General features: G+C 39.9%; 3 protein-coding genes across 24 annotated transcripts in view; all 3 read right to left on the minus strand.

The window, feature by feature from the left end:
- LOC117540026 (EH domain-binding protein 1-like protein 1) overlaps window positions 1–4,073 on the minus strand; it is a 39,941-nt gene extending 35,868 nt beyond the window's left edge. For 16 of the 22 annotated variants that reach the window (XM_034206431.1, XM_034206424.1, XM_034206429.1 and 13 more), the window contains exon 1: window positions 3,437–4,073. In XM_034206431.1, the coding sequence (XP_034062322.1) occupies window positions 3,437–3,540 (104 nt within the window). In that variant the 5' untranslated portion in view covers window positions 3,541–4,073. The remainder of the gene's footprint in view (window positions 1–3,436) is intronic. The other 6 variants (XM_034206438.1, XM_034206437.1, XM_034206436.1 and 3 more) reach the window with 2 other exon arrangements.
- Window positions 4,074–5,571: 1,498 nt separating this feature from the next.
- On the minus strand, window positions 5,572–9,441 carry fam89b (family with sequence similarity 89 member B). The gene is made up of 2 exons (XM_034206603.1): window positions 8,807–9,441; window positions 5,572–6,979 (listed from the first exon to the last, which is right to left on the minus strand). The coding sequence occupies exons 1-2, from the start codon at window positions 9,071–9,073 to the stop codon at window positions 6,722–6,724; spliced, it is 525 nt and encodes a 174-aa protein (XP_034062494.1). The 5' UTR covers window positions 9,074–9,441; the 3' UTR covers window positions 5,572–6,721.
- A 305-nt stretch (window positions 9,442–9,746) lies between these two features.
- znrd2 (zinc ribbon domain containing 2) lies at window positions 9,747–17,426 on the minus strand. The gene is made up of 4 exons (XM_034206602.1): window positions 17,304–17,426; window positions 15,737–15,891; window positions 15,525–15,609; window positions 9,747–11,198 (listed from the first exon to the last, which is right to left on the minus strand). The coding sequence occupies exons 1-4, from the start codon at window positions 17,317–17,319 to the stop codon at window positions 10,744–10,746; spliced, it is 711 nt and encodes a 236-aa protein (XP_034062493.1). The 5' UTR covers window positions 17,320–17,426; the 3' UTR covers window positions 9,747–10,743.
- Between the last annotated feature and the right edge of the window lie 249 nt (window positions 17,427–17,675).

A 17,675-nucleotide genomic window follows, 5' to 3' on the forward strand; every position in this document is an offset into this window, starting at 1 on the left:
GTGTTTTTGTTAGTAAAGTTGTATGCAGACGTCTGTGATCGCATCTGTGAATGTGTGTATTATCTGCACTTAGGCAACACACTGTATAACATGTGTTAGTGTACGTACTGTGTGCACCTGTCTCTTTGTATATGTGTGTTGGCAACATGTTTATAAGTGTTTCCATTGTATTTGCTCAGGCCCCTGCGGCACAGGAAGTGAAACTAGAGTCACGTGATTGAGTCCGTGGTGCACACATAGGAAGAGGATCACCTTTAAAGAACACACACACCCACAGACACCACCTCCAAGTAATATACGAGTACATATTAATAACCTATATATATTGCTAAGTCTAAATTATCTTTACTACTATTTCAACACCTACTAATTTCTTTATTAGTTCTTTATATATGCTAAAAATTGCCTCAAGTTTCCGTATATCAGTTCTGTGTGTTTATGTGTGTTACCGGGTCAGGAAGAGCATCCGAAATAATGTTACAGGCACAGGGTGAGGGTAACGGAGGGAAGAGAAGGAAAAAGGAACGAAGTATAACCCGAAACACAAAGACACAAAAACATTTAGCGTACCATTGAGCTCAGTAACAATGGTGTTTACACGGGCAAACATTAGGGGTGTAACACAGTTTAGTCACATGTAATTACCGTAATTGTGGTTGGTGTTTTGTCATCAGCAGACAATGGTTATATTCCACTGCTGACAAGATGTTAATTATTTTTAACACCATTTAGTGTTTGAGGTTACTGTCAAAAGAGATAATCTCATCACACTCAAACATGTACGAGCAGAACAACCTCCCATCTCATGTTTTTGTCACATAACACACTCTTAGTGTTACTGTAAAAATAGCATGTTGCTAAGTCTTTAATTATGTCTGAACTGTCTCTGTCGATCATTTTCTGACTGTTGTCATGTAAAAACTGGCATGGACTTTCTTATCTTAGGCCACTCTGTATTTCTGTTTCCTGGAGCTTGTGATGGAGAATATCTTGTTCCTCGAGTCCTGATATGATGTAAAACAGTGTTTGCCTCTTAGGGCCAGTTTGGAAAGTCAACAGTAATAGGGCAACATTATAATTAAAATTCATTTGAAGTTGTGTTTATATGGTTTTGGTCTCAACCAGCTAAAGAGGGATATATCTGTCTCTTTAGCTGCTAAATGCTCAACTATAACCAGCTGTCTTTCACTGTGTCTGTTTTCTGTTTGGTGCTGAGCAGGTAAAGTGTTTTAAAAGCATTTTCTCTGAAAACAGCCGCCTGCTATGGCCGAAAAAAGCACTATGAGAGCTGATCTAAGCAATGAGCAGAAACGCACTATAAAGAGAAGGTACAGTGGCAAAACATCTCATTCAAAGTCTTAAGATGCATCTCAGTAAGAAGACATTATGGGTAACAATATTCTGCCAATAGCCTCAAATCATAGCACTAAATTAAAACATTAACACACAAACACAACTTGTACACAACCATGTGACTTGTGAAACATAATTCAAGCCCCCTCGAGGCAAAGGGTTCATCTTCCCACTCTGGTGTTTGATGTGATCTTTAAGCGTTAGTAACCTCTGACCCCAGATACAGAGTAAAATCAAACTGTTTGCAGATTTTCTTCTTAAAAACATCACATGCCTAAAGTAATATGACTTTGGAATAATCTTTTGTGTTTCCCCACTTCCTCCTGTTCTCTCCTCCTTGTCTCTGTGCTTCCCTGTTTTACCAGCACACTTGTAAAGGCTTGTCAAATGTGATTTCTTCATATTTGGGAGTTTCCTTTTTTTCTAAATCACTCTTCCCCTTACCTTCTCTGTTTCCAGATAACAGAAGCTCTCTGCAGCTGATCAAACTCTAACACTTATGACGAGATTATTCAGTCATTGAAGTGAAAAAACCTGATATTTGTTTCTTATCGTGCTCCTGACGAGCCACTTTCACAATTATTCCTTTCTCAATGTAATCTGGACAGATAAGAAGGTGCAATTTGGGCCCAAGTGGCCTGTGGGCAAAAGTTTAAAGATACTAGAGAAACTTCTTAGAAAAATATCAGACAATGTAGTTATTATTTCACTATTTTAAAGCAAGTACCAACAAAAATTAATAAAGGTTCAGGAAAAGTTAGCGATGCTTTTAATATTTCAGATTCTACTTTAAAGCATGGCCCTTAAACCCTTAACCTGACCGTTTTGATAGTTATTCTTTCCTTATAAATGTTGTGTCTGTGTCAGAGAGCTGAATATTGCTCCGTGCTGCATCACCTGGCCTCCTCCCAAATGTTTTGTACAACAGGAAATTGCACAAGAAGGGGAAGCCATACAGAGCCTCAGGGCTATACAGTGATCTAATGTACTCTCTGAATTGAATAAAAAGCAAAACAAATTAGTCTGTAATAATAAATGATTAAATAACTGTGCCAAATTAGAAAATGTTAAATTGCTCAAATGTTAACCATACATCTGGTCTTATTGCCAGCATTTGTGTACAATTCCAAATAAATAGGAAATGACACACATAAAAACTATTATGTGTCGCATGGGTGTGCCACTATTGTTTTTTTAGAGAACACATATACTTTTTTATATTTAAATTTCAAATTATTTGAATAGGGTTGTGTGATATCATATGAGTTCAGTGTAGGTAACTATACATGTACTCAATTACTGTAATCATGTTCAATTGTGTAGTAATAGTAACCTACTTCCAATTTATACTACTTTATACTTCTACTCTTCAGATTCAGATGATTAGCTAATACAATAAATAATTAAATAAACTCGGACTTATGATCATAGGTAAAGACATACAGCAGCAGTAGCCTATATAAAGTAATTCAAATGAGTTCCACCTTTATCAGCCATGATGAACACAATCATAAATCAATAATCCATTTATTATATTTGTATATATAAAAACTGTATACATATTCTTCTAAAATGGGCCATAACTCTTAATGAGTAGTTTTACTTTTGGTACTTTAAGTATACATGAATACTAATAGCCTATTTCTGTTGTTTTACTTAAGGACATTTTTTGAATGCAGGACTTGTACTTGTATCAGAGTATTTTTACAATTGAGTATTGCTACTTTAGCTCAAGTGACAAATCTGAGTAGCCTACTTCTTCCACCACTGCATGAATGTAAAGATCAATGAACCTATGGACTGTTTGGTGGTAACATGTCTGATGTCTCAGACATACACAGACCCTGTCAATAGGCGGGGTCGTCTATCGAACCAACTATCACTGCGGAACAATTTATCGCTATACAGAGGCGACATGTGGGACGCCCTCATCCTTCACAGTGTAGCGGAAAGACCCATACATTAACTTATTATAACGTATAACATACAAAACAGGTTAGTAGGTGGGGCTATTTACATATTAAGAAACAGAAACAGAAAACGTTCATTTGAGAGAAATAAAGTAATTTGTCATCAAACCCACCATTTCTTCGTACACTCCAGTACGAGTTCCTGGTAAGAGGCGACAAACTGAAACTTTGAAGCCTTTTTACCGACTCGCTGCAGTCTCTTCCACACCGAAGTCATGACTTCCTCTGGTGAAAAATATAAAGTATCAAACAGGAAAAATAAATAAAAACACGCTCTCCTCCACGCAACAATAATCCAGCGATCTCTGGTGTGTCAGTTCCTTAAAAGGCACTTTTCTTCTTCTTCTGCTGCTGCTTCTGGTGATGATAACTTCACACAAGCTGAAACTTGCGCTCATTGGCAATCAGTTGAATCAGAAGTGTCGCCATGTACCGAACAGAAACAGCAATAATACCAAAAGCAAAGAGGAACCGATTCCGCCCTGCTGGCTGTAATTCAAACAGCATGTAGGCCTATACCCTCATGATATGAATTTCAAGTTTTTCTATGAAACGACTGCAGCTCATTGACAACTCTCTTTCTGGCAGTAATCCACATGGAGACAGCAGCAGCGCTTGTTGTAATGTAGATCTGCTGCCTTGAGTTCACACTCCTTCCTTCCTCCTGTGACAACACAGAGAGAGGGAGGATATGCAAAGATAGCCTATACTGGTGATGCAGCAGTATGCAAAGGTCTCTATCTGTGCTGCTTATGAAGGCACTGACAGTCTGAAGTCATACCTGTAGACTTTGATCCTGACTGTGTGTGTCACTGGAGCAGGCTTATCTATCTGACTGTTTCACTTAATCAGCCTGGCACACTTAGATCTCCTGCAGCAGGCATATGCAAGTGCTTTAGCAAGAAATACATAAAACACCTTGTGTGTTTTCTTATTTCAGCTCATAGTTATAACTTAAGTCACTTCCTGTGTTTCACTTGCGTCATCCAGCACTTGCCAGAAACATCCAGTTAACTACAGAGGAATAGTTTCCATGAAGAGGGCCAGTAAGTGTGTGTGTGTGTTTTCCGGCTAGGTCAAGGCACAGGGAGTTTCTTCAGTGAGAGCATGGAGTTTATTTTTAGGTGGGGGAACAGGGATGGATGGATGGACAGAGGCAGCTGGGGTGGAGGAGTGGGACAGCAGAGGGGGAACAACTCCCTCATGACTCATAGTTGGTCTAATAATACACTGTAGGTCCGAAATTCAGACGTGCATTATTGCTCTCGGTACCAACAGCTTGTATAGCTTGCTCTGTTTAATAAACAGACCTGACAAAACAATTCATTTACTGTAACCACTACGTATTACAGGTTTTAATCGAACACACACCTTAAAGGAATAGTTCTACCGCCCAAATAATCATTTGTATATCAAAAAGTAATCCTGTGATGATAGCTTGTTGAAACACAACATATTATTTATTCTAATTTGTAAGTACATGGGTTTTCTGTGTTTATGGAGTTTAAAATGATAATATTTTGACAAAAACACAAGCTGTTAAATACTGATTATAGAACTAAAAATATGAGATTGGGATTGTACTGCACAAGTTGTGTTAGTGTTTGTTGACAGTTTTCTGTTGTTAAACGGGGACCAATCATCTTCAATTTTCCAAGAATGTTGTTTTCTTGGTATTCCTTTAAGTGTTACATCTTAAAAAGTACTCCGGTGTGAACGCGCCTAATAATTGACATCCACTACACTGACCTCTTATCTGAATATCTACTTTAACAATCACTCACTGTAAGTCTTAAAGCATTTGCAGAAACTAGGTGGTGTAATAACAGCAATATAGCCAATAGATGAACAACAAAAACAAAGATAGAGAAAAAAAGGGTATAAATTGAAGAGGGACAAACAAGGGAGAAGACATCCATTGTGGTAAAGAGATGGACACACACAGTTAAACGCTTCACTAAAACTGTCAGAGAGAGAGACAGGCAGATTCTAACAATAACCCGCAACATATGTTGATTATAAATAGAGAACAGCATGAGACTGTCGACTCAGAACGTCACCCCCTTCATTCCTGCCCCCCACAGCAAATGGTTTTCCCCACTCTGCTGCTGCTTTAACATGATCCAAGAGGAAGAGCCTGGCGGAGGGAAGGAGCTCTCAACTGGAGACAGTGTGTCCCCTGTTGGTCATACCGGCAATATCATCCTCTGATAACATTTAAATAAGATGCAGAAATACTGAACATGTCTGTGGTGTACAAGATGGTTTTTATTTTAAGTTGCAGATACAAAACAAGTAATTTACTGTCTTTACAAAGCATTTGCCAAACAAGAAAACTTTAACACATTTTGTTTGATTTAATCAAAGGCTATTTCATTGTTTCTACTGGGCAGACTGTGCCTCCATTTGATAGTCACATGCACATAAACACAGCTAAGAGTTGAGGCAACACAAAAAAAACACTGTTTAAAAGTAGAAAAATCCACTGAGAACAAATATTTAAAAAAATTGCATTAAGGAGTTGCTTCATTTGAATAATACTTTTTCAGGTTTGCGAAAAGTCTGGATTGGTGAAGTATTTAAAAGAAGCACAATGTAATTCAATATACCTACGCCGTATACAACTGTATTAAACGAACGCATTATCCTCACTGAGATCAAAATCCCCTTTTCAGGTGTTTTTGAGAGCAGCACAGCTTCAAAATGGATTCAACAACTTTTTAAAGGCAGCGAAGATAGTACTTATAAACGCCACTTTGCAACCAATTTTCTGCAGCTTGTTATTCAACAGGACTTGTTGGGTTGGGCTGATTTATAAATGTTGATTGCTTCTCAAATTTGGGTTTAGAAAATGTGTGTACTGTGTCAAATGCTCACAGAAATCAAGACAGTTTTGCTATTTAAAGAAAGCCCTTTTTTTGTTAAGACACCAACTGGCTGAGGACACTGTGGAAGATTGTCCTGCAGAGTTTACAGAACAGCAAGGCTGTCAGGAAACCATAATCAGGCATCAGATGTATCAAAAGTGGAATAAGGCCCGGAAATAATTCTTATAAGGCAGCTTAAATTCAATGACAAGCAAGCAGCATGTAGTAGCATGAAGATTACGCAGTACAAAAAGCTGATGAGACCTGGTCACACTTGTCAGTCTGGATCTTTCTTCAGAGATAAACCACTGACAGGAAAACTAACACTTAGGTAATGCAAAGATTATAAGTTAATACAAAACTAATTAATACTCTGTACTGCAGAGCTATTGAGTTGCTCTCATTTTAATCGACCCACAGCCAGAAAACCAATCTGGAAATAGATGTGTGTGGCATAAAAACATGGCACGTAAAGGAGAGTAAGATGTCTCCACAGTGCATGGAGCGTGTGTGAGTGTGTGTTTAACTTCATCAGAGAATGTGAAAGGAGTCCTTGATCCACTGGTCCCTGGAGTTGCTGCTTGGTGGAGGCAAAGACAAGGATGAAGAGGATGGAGGTTGTGAGATAACTCCTGCCTCCTCCTCATCTTCCTCGTCCTCGGAGGAGGATCCGTTATCAGCAGAAAGCGAGACATCGGACAGCAGCGAGGAGCCCTTAAAGTCCTGGATGGATTCATGGAGGGACCACAGCTGGCACAGCAGAGACATGTCCAGCTGACGCAGACCGACCTGTTGCACAAAAACACAATCTGTTGTGGCCAACAAAGACTAACGCATGAGGAAACTCTGAACTTTCCCTTATAAGAAGTTTGACAAAAACAAATATCTTTGTGTAATGCACAACACTATGCCAACTGAGCAAACAAAAAACTAGGAAGTGGACAATGACTTTTTTTAATTAATTTTTTTAATGATTTCTCATCATAATTGCTTAAAGGTGGGGTAGGTAATTTTGGAGAAACCAGCTCGAGTGCGCTAGAATTTGAAAATACACAACCGGAAAAAATCTGCCACTTCCTTACAGAGTCCCTCCTCCAACACACACGAACGCTCACATGACCAATGAGGGCACGAGATAAGTTTGTGCACAGATGGAAAGCTGACAGGCAGGAAGGCCATCCAGTTATTTTAGCCGGGCCGGCGAAAATGATTGGTCGTGCTTTTTACAGAGCTACGGCTTCCACAGATGAATTTTTTTAATGGATTTTTTGTCAAAGCACTGAAGATATTCATTGCTATCGGGATGTTAAGAGCATTCCATAGAATATAACAAGTGTATCTCGAGCCGGTTTCTCAAACTTACCTACCCCATTTTTAAAGAGTGACTAGTTTCAAGTAGAAAATGTATGTCACACAGGTAGACAAAGGCAGGATATTTGCAGAACACATGTTTTTACTGCACCTTGGCTATTAAACAAAAAAATAATAGTAGGCCTATACTTAAAATAGTTTGGCTTAATTTAAATCAATGTTCTTGCAGGATTATTGCCGTTTTGAGTTTGTATCGTTGACTACACTTACATTGTAACAGGGGCGGATCTACCGGGGTGGCATGGGGTGGCCACCAACTGCCACCCTAAAAAATAGCCTTGCCACCCCAGCTGCCACCCCAGTTGGCATCTTTGTTTTGAAAGAAAAGTTGTGGTTCATCGGACATTTATGAGAGAAAATCTTGTAAAGATGGTAATTTTTCTTTGTGGGGGTCTTCCCCCAAAAAACTGTTTTAAGTCCTGAGAGAGTCAAATAAGACGGTGTGTCTGCCCAGCCAAAAAAAAGTAACCACTTAAATTTAACTAGGCCAGTAGGTAAGGACTTTCCACTGGATAATAACTCTGCAGCGATGTATATGTTTTAGCTGAATACACGTTTTTTAACCCTAATTTATGCAGTTTGTTCTTTCTGATGTAAAGTCAAGGTTGTAACTGTTTGCAGTAAAGTCGTGGGGCGCTGAACTGTTCCTTTGAATCTTTTGAATTTTGATACATGATAGTAATTACTTGTCTTTCAAATTTGAAGGAGGGTGAGCAAGGATCTTGAGGAACATTCATCATTAAGTCCTCCAAAAAATATAGTTTATTCAATAATAAATTAATATGTGAATCATAACAGTGATTGGCAGCTGATAGGAATAATATGATTATTAATAGTATCATATTCATTCAGACAAACATCGATGAGACAGTTAATTAATGTACTTATTGCAGCAGTCTTCATAGATTTGGTACCCCTGCTGGTCTAAGAGTGAAACCAACTGATTCAGTTATTGTTCAGTTAAAATTCATTAAATTATGTCTGCCACCTTATATATTTATATGTAACACTTTACTGATGTGCCACAATAATGTCACCTATGTTATTGAGTTAAAATATAAATATTGTGGCTTTCCAAGTTAACATTGATTGATATGACTGCGATTAAATCAGCATACTTCTGCCAGGGGACGCCACCCCTCAAAATCTCCATCCACTCCATGAATATTTGTCTAGATCCGCCCCTGCATTGTAAGCAGCTTTGGATAACTGGCCAGATAATTAAATGTAATGGTGTAACTTCACCATCTCTTTCCGCAGCAGAGCCAGAGCAGCGTCCAGTCCTCCCGGCTTGCCGTGTCCGCGCTGCCCGTCCCCGCCGCCCCGGTTGATGTCCGCCTGGATGCGCGCCCTCTTGCTGTGGACCTTCTCGATGTCCCGCCACGACCCGCCGCTGGAGTTCAGGATGCCGCTCAGGCCTTTGGGCAGCGGCGGCAGCCCCTCCACGGAGGAGACCCCGGAGGCACCGCCCCCGCCCGGACCGTCCGCCGCGCCGCGCCGACTCCCGTTCATCACCCCGCCGACAGCTGACTCAACACGAGACGCCACGGCACGCTTTCTGCATGGATCGATCACTTTCAAATGCGCATAAATGCTGTCTCACTCTCACCATCACCCAAAGGTGCTATTCCAGCAGCGGCGGTTTCCCCAAGTCTTGAAAACAATATTAGAACAAATCAATGGCTGTCTCGTGGATGTGAGTGTCTACAGAAGGAGTGAATTCCGAGTTAATGTCACAGCTTCCTGGCTTTGTTTGTTTTGTTTCTTCTCCTTTGTGTGGGAGAGTTCACCCACAGACAGCCCCCGGCTCCTCCCGGCAGTCCCCGCGCCACGCCCCACGGTCTGGGGGGAAGAAAGCCTGTCAGAGGGTTGTTTACCTGGAATACTGCCGAGTCACGTTTACACACAAGCAAATACATACACTATAAATGACATTCTAAGCAGTCATGATTTGATAGACTGCTAAATTCATAAATGTAACTACATCAAATAAATAATAAGCCATTTAAAATAATCAATTAATAATTATTGCACGCCAGCAGATGGGTATGCAATTCATGAGTCACATTTAAACAGAAATGCAGTTTACAGGTTTATTTGCACATGTTTAAACAAAGAGTTTTCCTAACACACTTTGTAGTTTTGCATTTGGCGCCCTCTTGTGGAAAGAAACAAAATGCATCACTCCTTTTCAGGCAAAGCTTTATTCAGGTAAATAATTCGAAACCTTTAACCGCCTTGAACAACACTGAAGCTGGCTTTTATCTAATATGAAGTGCTGTCTAGTTTGTTTGCTCGAGATGGTTGCAATGAAAAAAGAATTGTGAGTCTGACACCTAAACGTCTCATCTGAGCATCACTGAATCACATGACCATCATCACCATCATATATCAAATATATTTACAATAAAAACCTCCACACTGCCCGCACACAATGAAAATCATTGCAACACCAGAGGGTCAGACATAACAGAAATCACTCTGAATGTCTGGACAGTAAATAGAAAAATTCACCTTCGATCAGAGGACCGACTTCCTATTCATTTCAATTCATGACTTAGTCTGGGACTATGTTGTTTATCAGCACATCACACTAATGTTACATAATTATACAGACCTCCATGCACTGTTTTTTGAATTTTATGATTTGCAAAACAAAAATTACTTTTTGGGTACTTAAAATAATCAAATAGAGAACTCATGTAATTTTCCCAGATGTCAAATTGTTGGCCATTTCCATTACAATCAACTATGGAAGTCCGTTTGCAGTGTTTTACAGATGAAGTCCTTTAAAAAAAAAAAAAAATGGCCAGATGGTTTTCAATGTACACCAATGATGAATGAGCATTAAGAACTGCTCAGTCTGTATCATTATATCATTACTTACAAATTGTCAAAAACGGTCAGATGTTAAAAACATTTGTAATCAAACATATATTGAAACAATGTAACATGAGATTTCTGCCAGCCATAAAGGTATGTAAACTCAAGAGCAACATGTGAACTGTTGACATTTAATCCTATTTCAAGTGCATTTCCTGACCAATTTTGAATTCAGCTCTATGCAAGGATTCAGTCAAGAGAGATGCCGCAAAGCAGCGAACCAGAGTCAGTATTCCTGGATAGAGGCAAGTAGAAAGAGTGATCCTGTGGATCCAGGGTTACAACCACCTCCATGACGCTTACTGGCTGAGCTCCTTGAGGCTGCGCAGCGAGTTGGCACAGCTGGCGATGAGGCTGCACAGCTGGATGCTTGTTTCCAGGGAGGCCGAACTCTGTAGCTGGCTGGTGGCCCAGCGTAGTTTGATTAGAACCGCTTCCTCTGCCTCCTGCAACAACGGAGGGATCACAGGGCTCTGTGGACTGACGGGGGCTCGAGGGGGTACCAGGGCCGGGGCGGGGGCAGGAGTTGTAGGAGAAGGGACAGCAGGCAGAGGGAGGAGGGCTCTCCCTCCCGCGGCAGCCCCCTCGCAGTGCTCTGGTCTGGGCTGAGGCACTAGGACACTTGCCTGACTGGTGCTGGGGCCTTCGTTGAGTTCAGGGGCCGGGGCCGGGGGGGCAGCGGCCGGGGGGGCAGCGGCCTGGGCTGCCAGCTGTCGCTCTCTCACCTGGGACAACGCTGCCTGAGCATTCAGAACTGAGGGGAGAGCAAGAGGGAGAAAAGAAGAAGTGGGAACAAGCACAGATAACAGTTACAAAAAGCTCAAGGCAAGAAGAACAGAAATTGAGTTAAGAACAAATATATATGTGGATGCAGCATAATAACAAAAATAAATAAGATTTGATTATTTCTTTAACCCTCCGGTATCACTGTGGACGTTTTTGTCCATATGGGTCATTTTTTCACTTTTCATTTTGCAATAACTTTGGTTGTGTTGGTGCAAATGGCCTGATTTTTTGTAACAAGGCTATTTTCTCGATCTATTTTGGAATTCCAATTTCAATTTTTCAAATCGGTCTTTAATTCACTGTGTAACAAATCGACTACGCAAATTAGTCATTCGAAACAAAAATGTCCACTGCAAAAGACTTTGATAAAAACATTATATTAAAAGGTTTTTTTCACAACTTTTTTGGGTTCAATCTTTAAAGCAACTTCCGCCCTAATAGAAAATACCAAAAATGTAATCATTTTCAGGATTTTAACCCTTTAAATGCCATTTTGAATACATGAAACCGCTGTTTTTTTTCATGATGAAAACAGAGAAAATGAGTTATTTTCCAAAAAATACATATCTGGGGACTGGCTCTTTTTTTTATATAACAGTCTTGGATATGTCAAAGATTAGCAACAAAATGGATTTTATTGCATTATTAGGTTTTGCACAAAATCAGATTGAACAAAAAAAGTTACAAATTAGTCATTCGGGACAAAAATGGCCACTTCCAAAAACTGCTCTAAAATGACAACAGATTCATATTTTTAAAAACTTTTTTGGGTTAAATCTTTCAATCAACTTCAGTCCTGATCAAAAATACCAAATGTTAAATTATGTTCAGGATTTTAACCCTTTAACTGCCAGTTTGAAAACATGAATTTGCGTTTTCTATGAAAAACATGCACAAAAATAAAGTTATTTTCCATATAATAAATGTTGGGGGGGGTCGGCTATTTATTTTTTAACACAGTCTTGGATATGTCAAAGATTAGCAACAACATTGATTTTGGTTGATTATTAGTTTTTTCACAGAATCAGATTAAACCAAAAAGTCACACATTAGCCACTCGCGGACAAAAATGTCCACTTCCACTCCCATTATAACCACATATTTTGATCTCTCCGCCATACCGGTATACAATCATGCATTTTGTAATGTCAGGGTTTTATATTGGAGGAAAATAGTTCAATTTGTCCTTTTTACTGTAAAAACCAGATGTGACATTTTACCATTGAATTACATGCTTGTCATTTCTTGGTTTCTTTGCCTGTTGTATAAAGTGTGTGTGTGTGTGTGTGTGTGTACAGTGTGTGTGTACAGTGTGTACAGTGTGTGTGCACAGAGACAGTGCGAGTGATTGTGTGTGAGAAGGAGACAGGAGTAAGTGTGCTCTCATGGCGTTTTGTTTTTCATTTGTGCTGTTTCATGTGTCTTTGAGGTAAACAGATGTATGATCTTGACCCTGCTTGACCTCGATGTTTTGAATTGTTTGAACTTCAAAGTCCTTTGATAATGTCTCTTTAGCAAACAGACATACACAGCGATACATACACTCCTTTAAGTAAATAAAAACACCTGGCTGCAAAGCCAAAGCTTCAAATATGTGTAGTTTGGCTGGATGGTCATTTCATTCCTGTGATACGCAACAAGCAGTAAGATGAAGAGGAGCTTCTCTGTGGGACAAGAGGTCTCATGCAGCCCCTAACTTCAGCTGCAGGACTCCTCCTCTGAAACAGAAACACCCTGAGAAGGACAATCTGGTGTGGATCTGAACTGTGCTTGAAAGGAGTCAGCACAAAGATAAAACACTTTTTTGCCAAACATGAGAATGAGAATCTGATGTGGAGTCTGTAGTGGAGTCTGATCCTTCTTCGTCTGACCCTTCCCCTGAAAGTGGAGAGGACACAGAGGATCCCATCCCGTAGCTGCGCTACATTCCTCTGCACTATCCTATCCGGAGGATCGTGTCCATCGTGGCAGTGGGTGGACATCAAAACATTTTCAAATCTGGTTTCCCTCTCACGAGGAAACGCCACGCTACATTCCTGCTGCCAGAGGTTTGGTTTCAGGGCCCACGCGTTATGCCATTACGAGTGGCATAAATAAGAATTCATGACGTGGAATCCTTCTTTGATTTATTCTTTACCCCTGAGATCATCAGCAGTATTGTCGACATGACACACCTGCATGGGGGACGTTCGGTGGCAAAGTGGAGGGCTGTTGATGCCACAGATGTTTGAGCAAACATTGGATAGGATAGTGCAGAGGAATGTAGCGCAGCTACGGGATGGGATCCTCTGTGTCCTCTCCACTTTCAGGGGAAGGGTCAGACAAAGAACGATCAGACTCCACCACAAACATCTGATCATTTCTCTAAGCATGGCTTCACGTGGCGGCGCAACAAATATTCTTGTTACTCCTGGGGCAATCTCTGGTGCCATCATCCCCTTTGAGGAGGAGATCACGAAGCACTTTTGTGAACATCAGGCTTTTTCCATCTAAATGGTTTTGTAGTCCTTCATACATCTCAACCTCATCACCATCTTGTTGTTCCTCAGCAGCTCCTCAGCAGCTCCTCAACCTCCTGAGCAAAGGACCTCATCGATTCCTCTGTATCAACGTGGGATTCGGGGCAGAATTGTTCCTTCTTCTCTGCCCCCATCTGATAAATTAACTGTTTGGCAAAAAAGTGTTTTATCTCTGTGCCGACTCCTTTCAAGCACAGTTCAGATCCACACCAGATTGTCCTTCTCAGGGTGTTTCTGTTTCAGAGGATGAGTCCTGCAGCTGAAGTTAGGGGCTGCATGAGACCTCTTGTCCCACAGAGAAGCTCCTCTTCATCTTACTGCTTGTTGCGTATCACAGGAATGAAATGACCATCCAGCCAAACTACACATATTTGAAGCTTTGGCTTTGCAGCCAGGTGTTTTTATTTACTTAAAGGAGTGTATGTATCGCTGTGTATGTCTGTTTGCTAAAGAGACATTATCAAAGGACTTTGAAGTTCAAACAATTCAAAACATCGAGGTCAAGCAGGGTCAAGATCATACATCTGTTTACCTCAAAGACACATGAAACGGCACAAATGAAAAACAAAACGCCATGAGAGCACACTTACTCCCGTCTCATTCTCGCGCACACACACACACACACACACACACACACACACACACACACACACACACACACACACACACACACACACACACACACACACACACACACACACACACACACACACACACACACACACACACACACACACACACACACACACACACACACACACACACACACACACAACAGGCAAAGAAACCAAGAAATGACAAGCATGTAATTCAATGGTAAAATGTCACATCTGGTTTTTACAGTAAAAAGGACAAATTGAACTATTTTCCTCCAATATAAAACCCTGACATTACAAAATGCATGATTTTATACCGGTATGGCGGAGAGATCAAAAGATGTGGTTATAATGGGAGTGGAAGTGGACATTTTTGTCCGCGAGTGGCTAATGTGTGACTTTTTGGTTTAATCTGATTTTGTGCAAAAACTAATTATCCACCAAAATCACTGTTGTTGCTAATCTTTGACATATCCAAGACTGTGATGAAAAAAAAGCCGACCCCCCCCAACATTTATTATATGGAAAATAACTGCCTTTTTGTGCATGTTTTTCATAGAAAACGCAAATTCGTGTTTTCAAACTGGCAGTTAAAGGGTTAAAATCCTGAACATAATTTAACATTTGGTATTTTTGATCAGGACTGAAGTTGATTGAAAGATTTAACACCAAAAAGTTTGAAAAAAATATGAATCTGTTGTCATTTTAGAGCAGATTTTGGAAGTGGACATTTTTGTCCCGAATGACTAATTTGTAACTTTTTTTGTTCAATCTGATTTTGTGCAAAAACTAATAATGTAAAAAAATCCATTTTGTTGCTAATCTTTGACATATCCAAGACTGTTATAAAAAAAGAGCCAGTCCCCAGATATGTATTTTTTGGAAAATAACTCATTTTCTCTGTTTTCATCATGAAAAAAAACAGCGGTTTCATGTATTCAAAATGGCATTTAAAGGGTTAAAATCCTGAAAATGATTACATTTTTGGTATTTTCTATTAGGGCGGAAGTTGCTTTAAAGATTGAACCCAAAAAAGTTGTGAAAAAAACCTTTTAATATAATGTTTTTATCAAAGTCTTTTGCAGTGGACATTTTTGTCTCGAATGACTACCGTAATTTGCGTAGTCCAATCGAATGATACCGGAGGGTTAAATGCATCAAATATTAGTGTGTGTATACCAGGGTTATCCTTATCCACGTCAGAGTCCAGCTCCTGACACGAGACACAGTAGAGTTTCTGCTGTTTGTCCTGGAGAAGAATTGTCTGAAAACCAAAAAAAACATACTTATTTCATGACTCATGTTACTCAACTCCAGGTTGTCTACATTATGAAGGAACTACCAAAATCGTAGCATAAAAATCCAACAATCAAAAGCCTCTCCTTACTCACCCCACACACATCACAGCAGTCCCCCAGCATCCTGTATCCTTTGAGCAGGTAGCCTCCCATCAGCTTGCTGATTTTGTCTTGTCGCTCCTTGCGAGCCTGGATCACCTTCATCTCTGCTTCTGTTGGTGGCTCCCAATCAAAAAAGTCCTTGTCATCTGGGGTCAGAAACAAAGTGCTGATTTAATAAAATGGTTTCATTACATTACATGTTACTTGTTAGACGCTTTTAGCCAAAGCGACTTACATACTCAATACTGTGGGCAATCCCCAGGGACAAACACTGTACAGCACTATTATCAGTGCAAAACACAGTGCTTTGTGGTGATAATATCACATATAAACAGAGCTGGGAGAAGTTCTTAGATCTTGTACTTGACTAAAAGTAGAAGTACCAGAGTGTAGTAATACTCTGTGACAAGTAAAAGTCCTGCATTCAAACATGTTACAAGAGTAAAAGTACAAAAGTGTTAGGATCAAATATACTTCAAGTACTAATTGTGCAGATTTGCCCATTTCAGAATAATATAACTTACATGTTTTGATTATAATTATTGATGCATTAGAGTGTTATAAAAGCTGGTAAAGGTGGAGTTAATTTGCATGAGATTTGTGAAACCTTAATTCTATTTGTGAAAATACAAGAAGGCATAAAGGCTGGCCCAGCTGGGAGGTTCACTCTGATTCTGATCCTGGCATGCTGCAGCAACCTCAGCCTTCCACCTCTGTTTGTATTTTCACAAATAGAATAAAGGTTTCACAAATCTCAAACTGTGTTATAAAGAATCTTTAGCCTCTGTGGGATAATCCAGTCCAGATTTGATGAGTGTAGGTCTAGTGGTTTTAGATCAGGACCTGGTCTAATGTGGTCTACATGTAAAAAAAAAAGCAGCAAAATCTCCCTTTTTGTATTTTCACAAATAGAATAAAGGTTTCACAAATCTCAAACTGGGTTATAAATAATCTTTAGACTCTCTGGGATAATCCAGTCCAAATAAATCGGCTATGCAGCGATTTAAGAGGTTCAAACACGGAGGATTGTTCGCTCAGCGCTGTACATTAAATGTCCCTTAACTTTCCCCTTAACTGCCGAATCGGATGCTCTGAATCGGAAGCCAACTTCAGCGTCGTCAAGTCCCTGACAATTGTACTAAATTCCAGTACTTGAGTAAATGTACTCAGTTACATTACACCACTGCATATACACAGTTATTGGCACTGCTGCAACGTGTGTGTATACGTTGCGTTAGCCTTTAGTCTACTATATACATTGGATTTTACAGGACTTTTACACTGATTAGAACATTTATACACAACTATGTGCTTGGTGCGTTGTTGCAAAACGTGATTAGCATTGCCGCAGTGCTCTGCTAGGAAATAACAAGCTAGCTAGCAAACCAGCCGGGCTAACGTCAGCTAACGGTGGTGACGAAAACAATGTTGGTACAAATAAAAGTACACACTAGAATGCTACATACATGTGTGACAAAACACCTATACACCACAACAAACCAGGTGACTGTGAGAAATGTCAAGTTAGCTTACTTATAAAGCTCATAAGTTAACAAACCTCCATTCAGAGCCATGTTGCTTCAGTGCTGCACGTTGTGCGTGATGACGTCAGAATCCTCAAGTGTCGTCTTCTTCTTCTTTGAGGTTTTAGGCATCAGTTTCTTCTGCTGCCTCCCTCTGGATAAACAATGTAAACATGTTTTAATTCTGTATTGAGCCAATGGTAAGTCCCTAACGTTAGCTCTCCAAAGATTTAAATATGTTATTGTCATATGCGCAGAAGCTACAGTGTAGTTATGGCAACTACAATCTTAAGTCCTAGGCTGCTTCAACAATGCTACACAAATATATATATAGGACATAAACAATCAAAAATAGTGCAAGAACAACATAACAAATACAAATAGTGAAAATATAAAGTAGCCATTTT

Source organism: Gymnodraco acuticeps, unplaced genomic scaffold (assembly GCF_902827175.1).
Source record: "Gymnodraco acuticeps unplaced genomic scaffold, fGymAcu1.1, whole genome shotgun sequence".
Taxonomy (NCBI): domain Eukaryota; kingdom Metazoa; phylum Chordata; class Actinopteri; order Perciformes; family Bathydraconidae; genus Gymnodraco; species Gymnodraco acuticeps.

Coding starts and splice junctions, on each gene's coding strand:
- fam89b (XM_034206603.1), bottom strand. CDS start 9,073: ATGAACGGGAGTCGGCGCGGCGCGGCGGACGGTCCGGGCGGGGGCGGT. Junction 6,980..8,806: donor CTCTGCTGCGGAAAGAGATG/GTGAAGTTACAC, acceptor TTTGTGCAACAG/GTCGGTCTGCGTCAGCTGGA.
- znrd2 (XM_034206602.1), bottom strand. Junction 15,610..15,736: donor ACTGCTGTGATGTGTGTGGG/GTGAGTAAGGAG, acceptor TTTGGTTTTCAG/ACAATTCTTCTCCAGGACAA. Junction 11,199..15,524: donor CGTGGATAAGGATAACCCTG/GTATACACACAC, acceptor CTCTCCCCTCAG/TTCTGAATGCTCAGGCAGCG.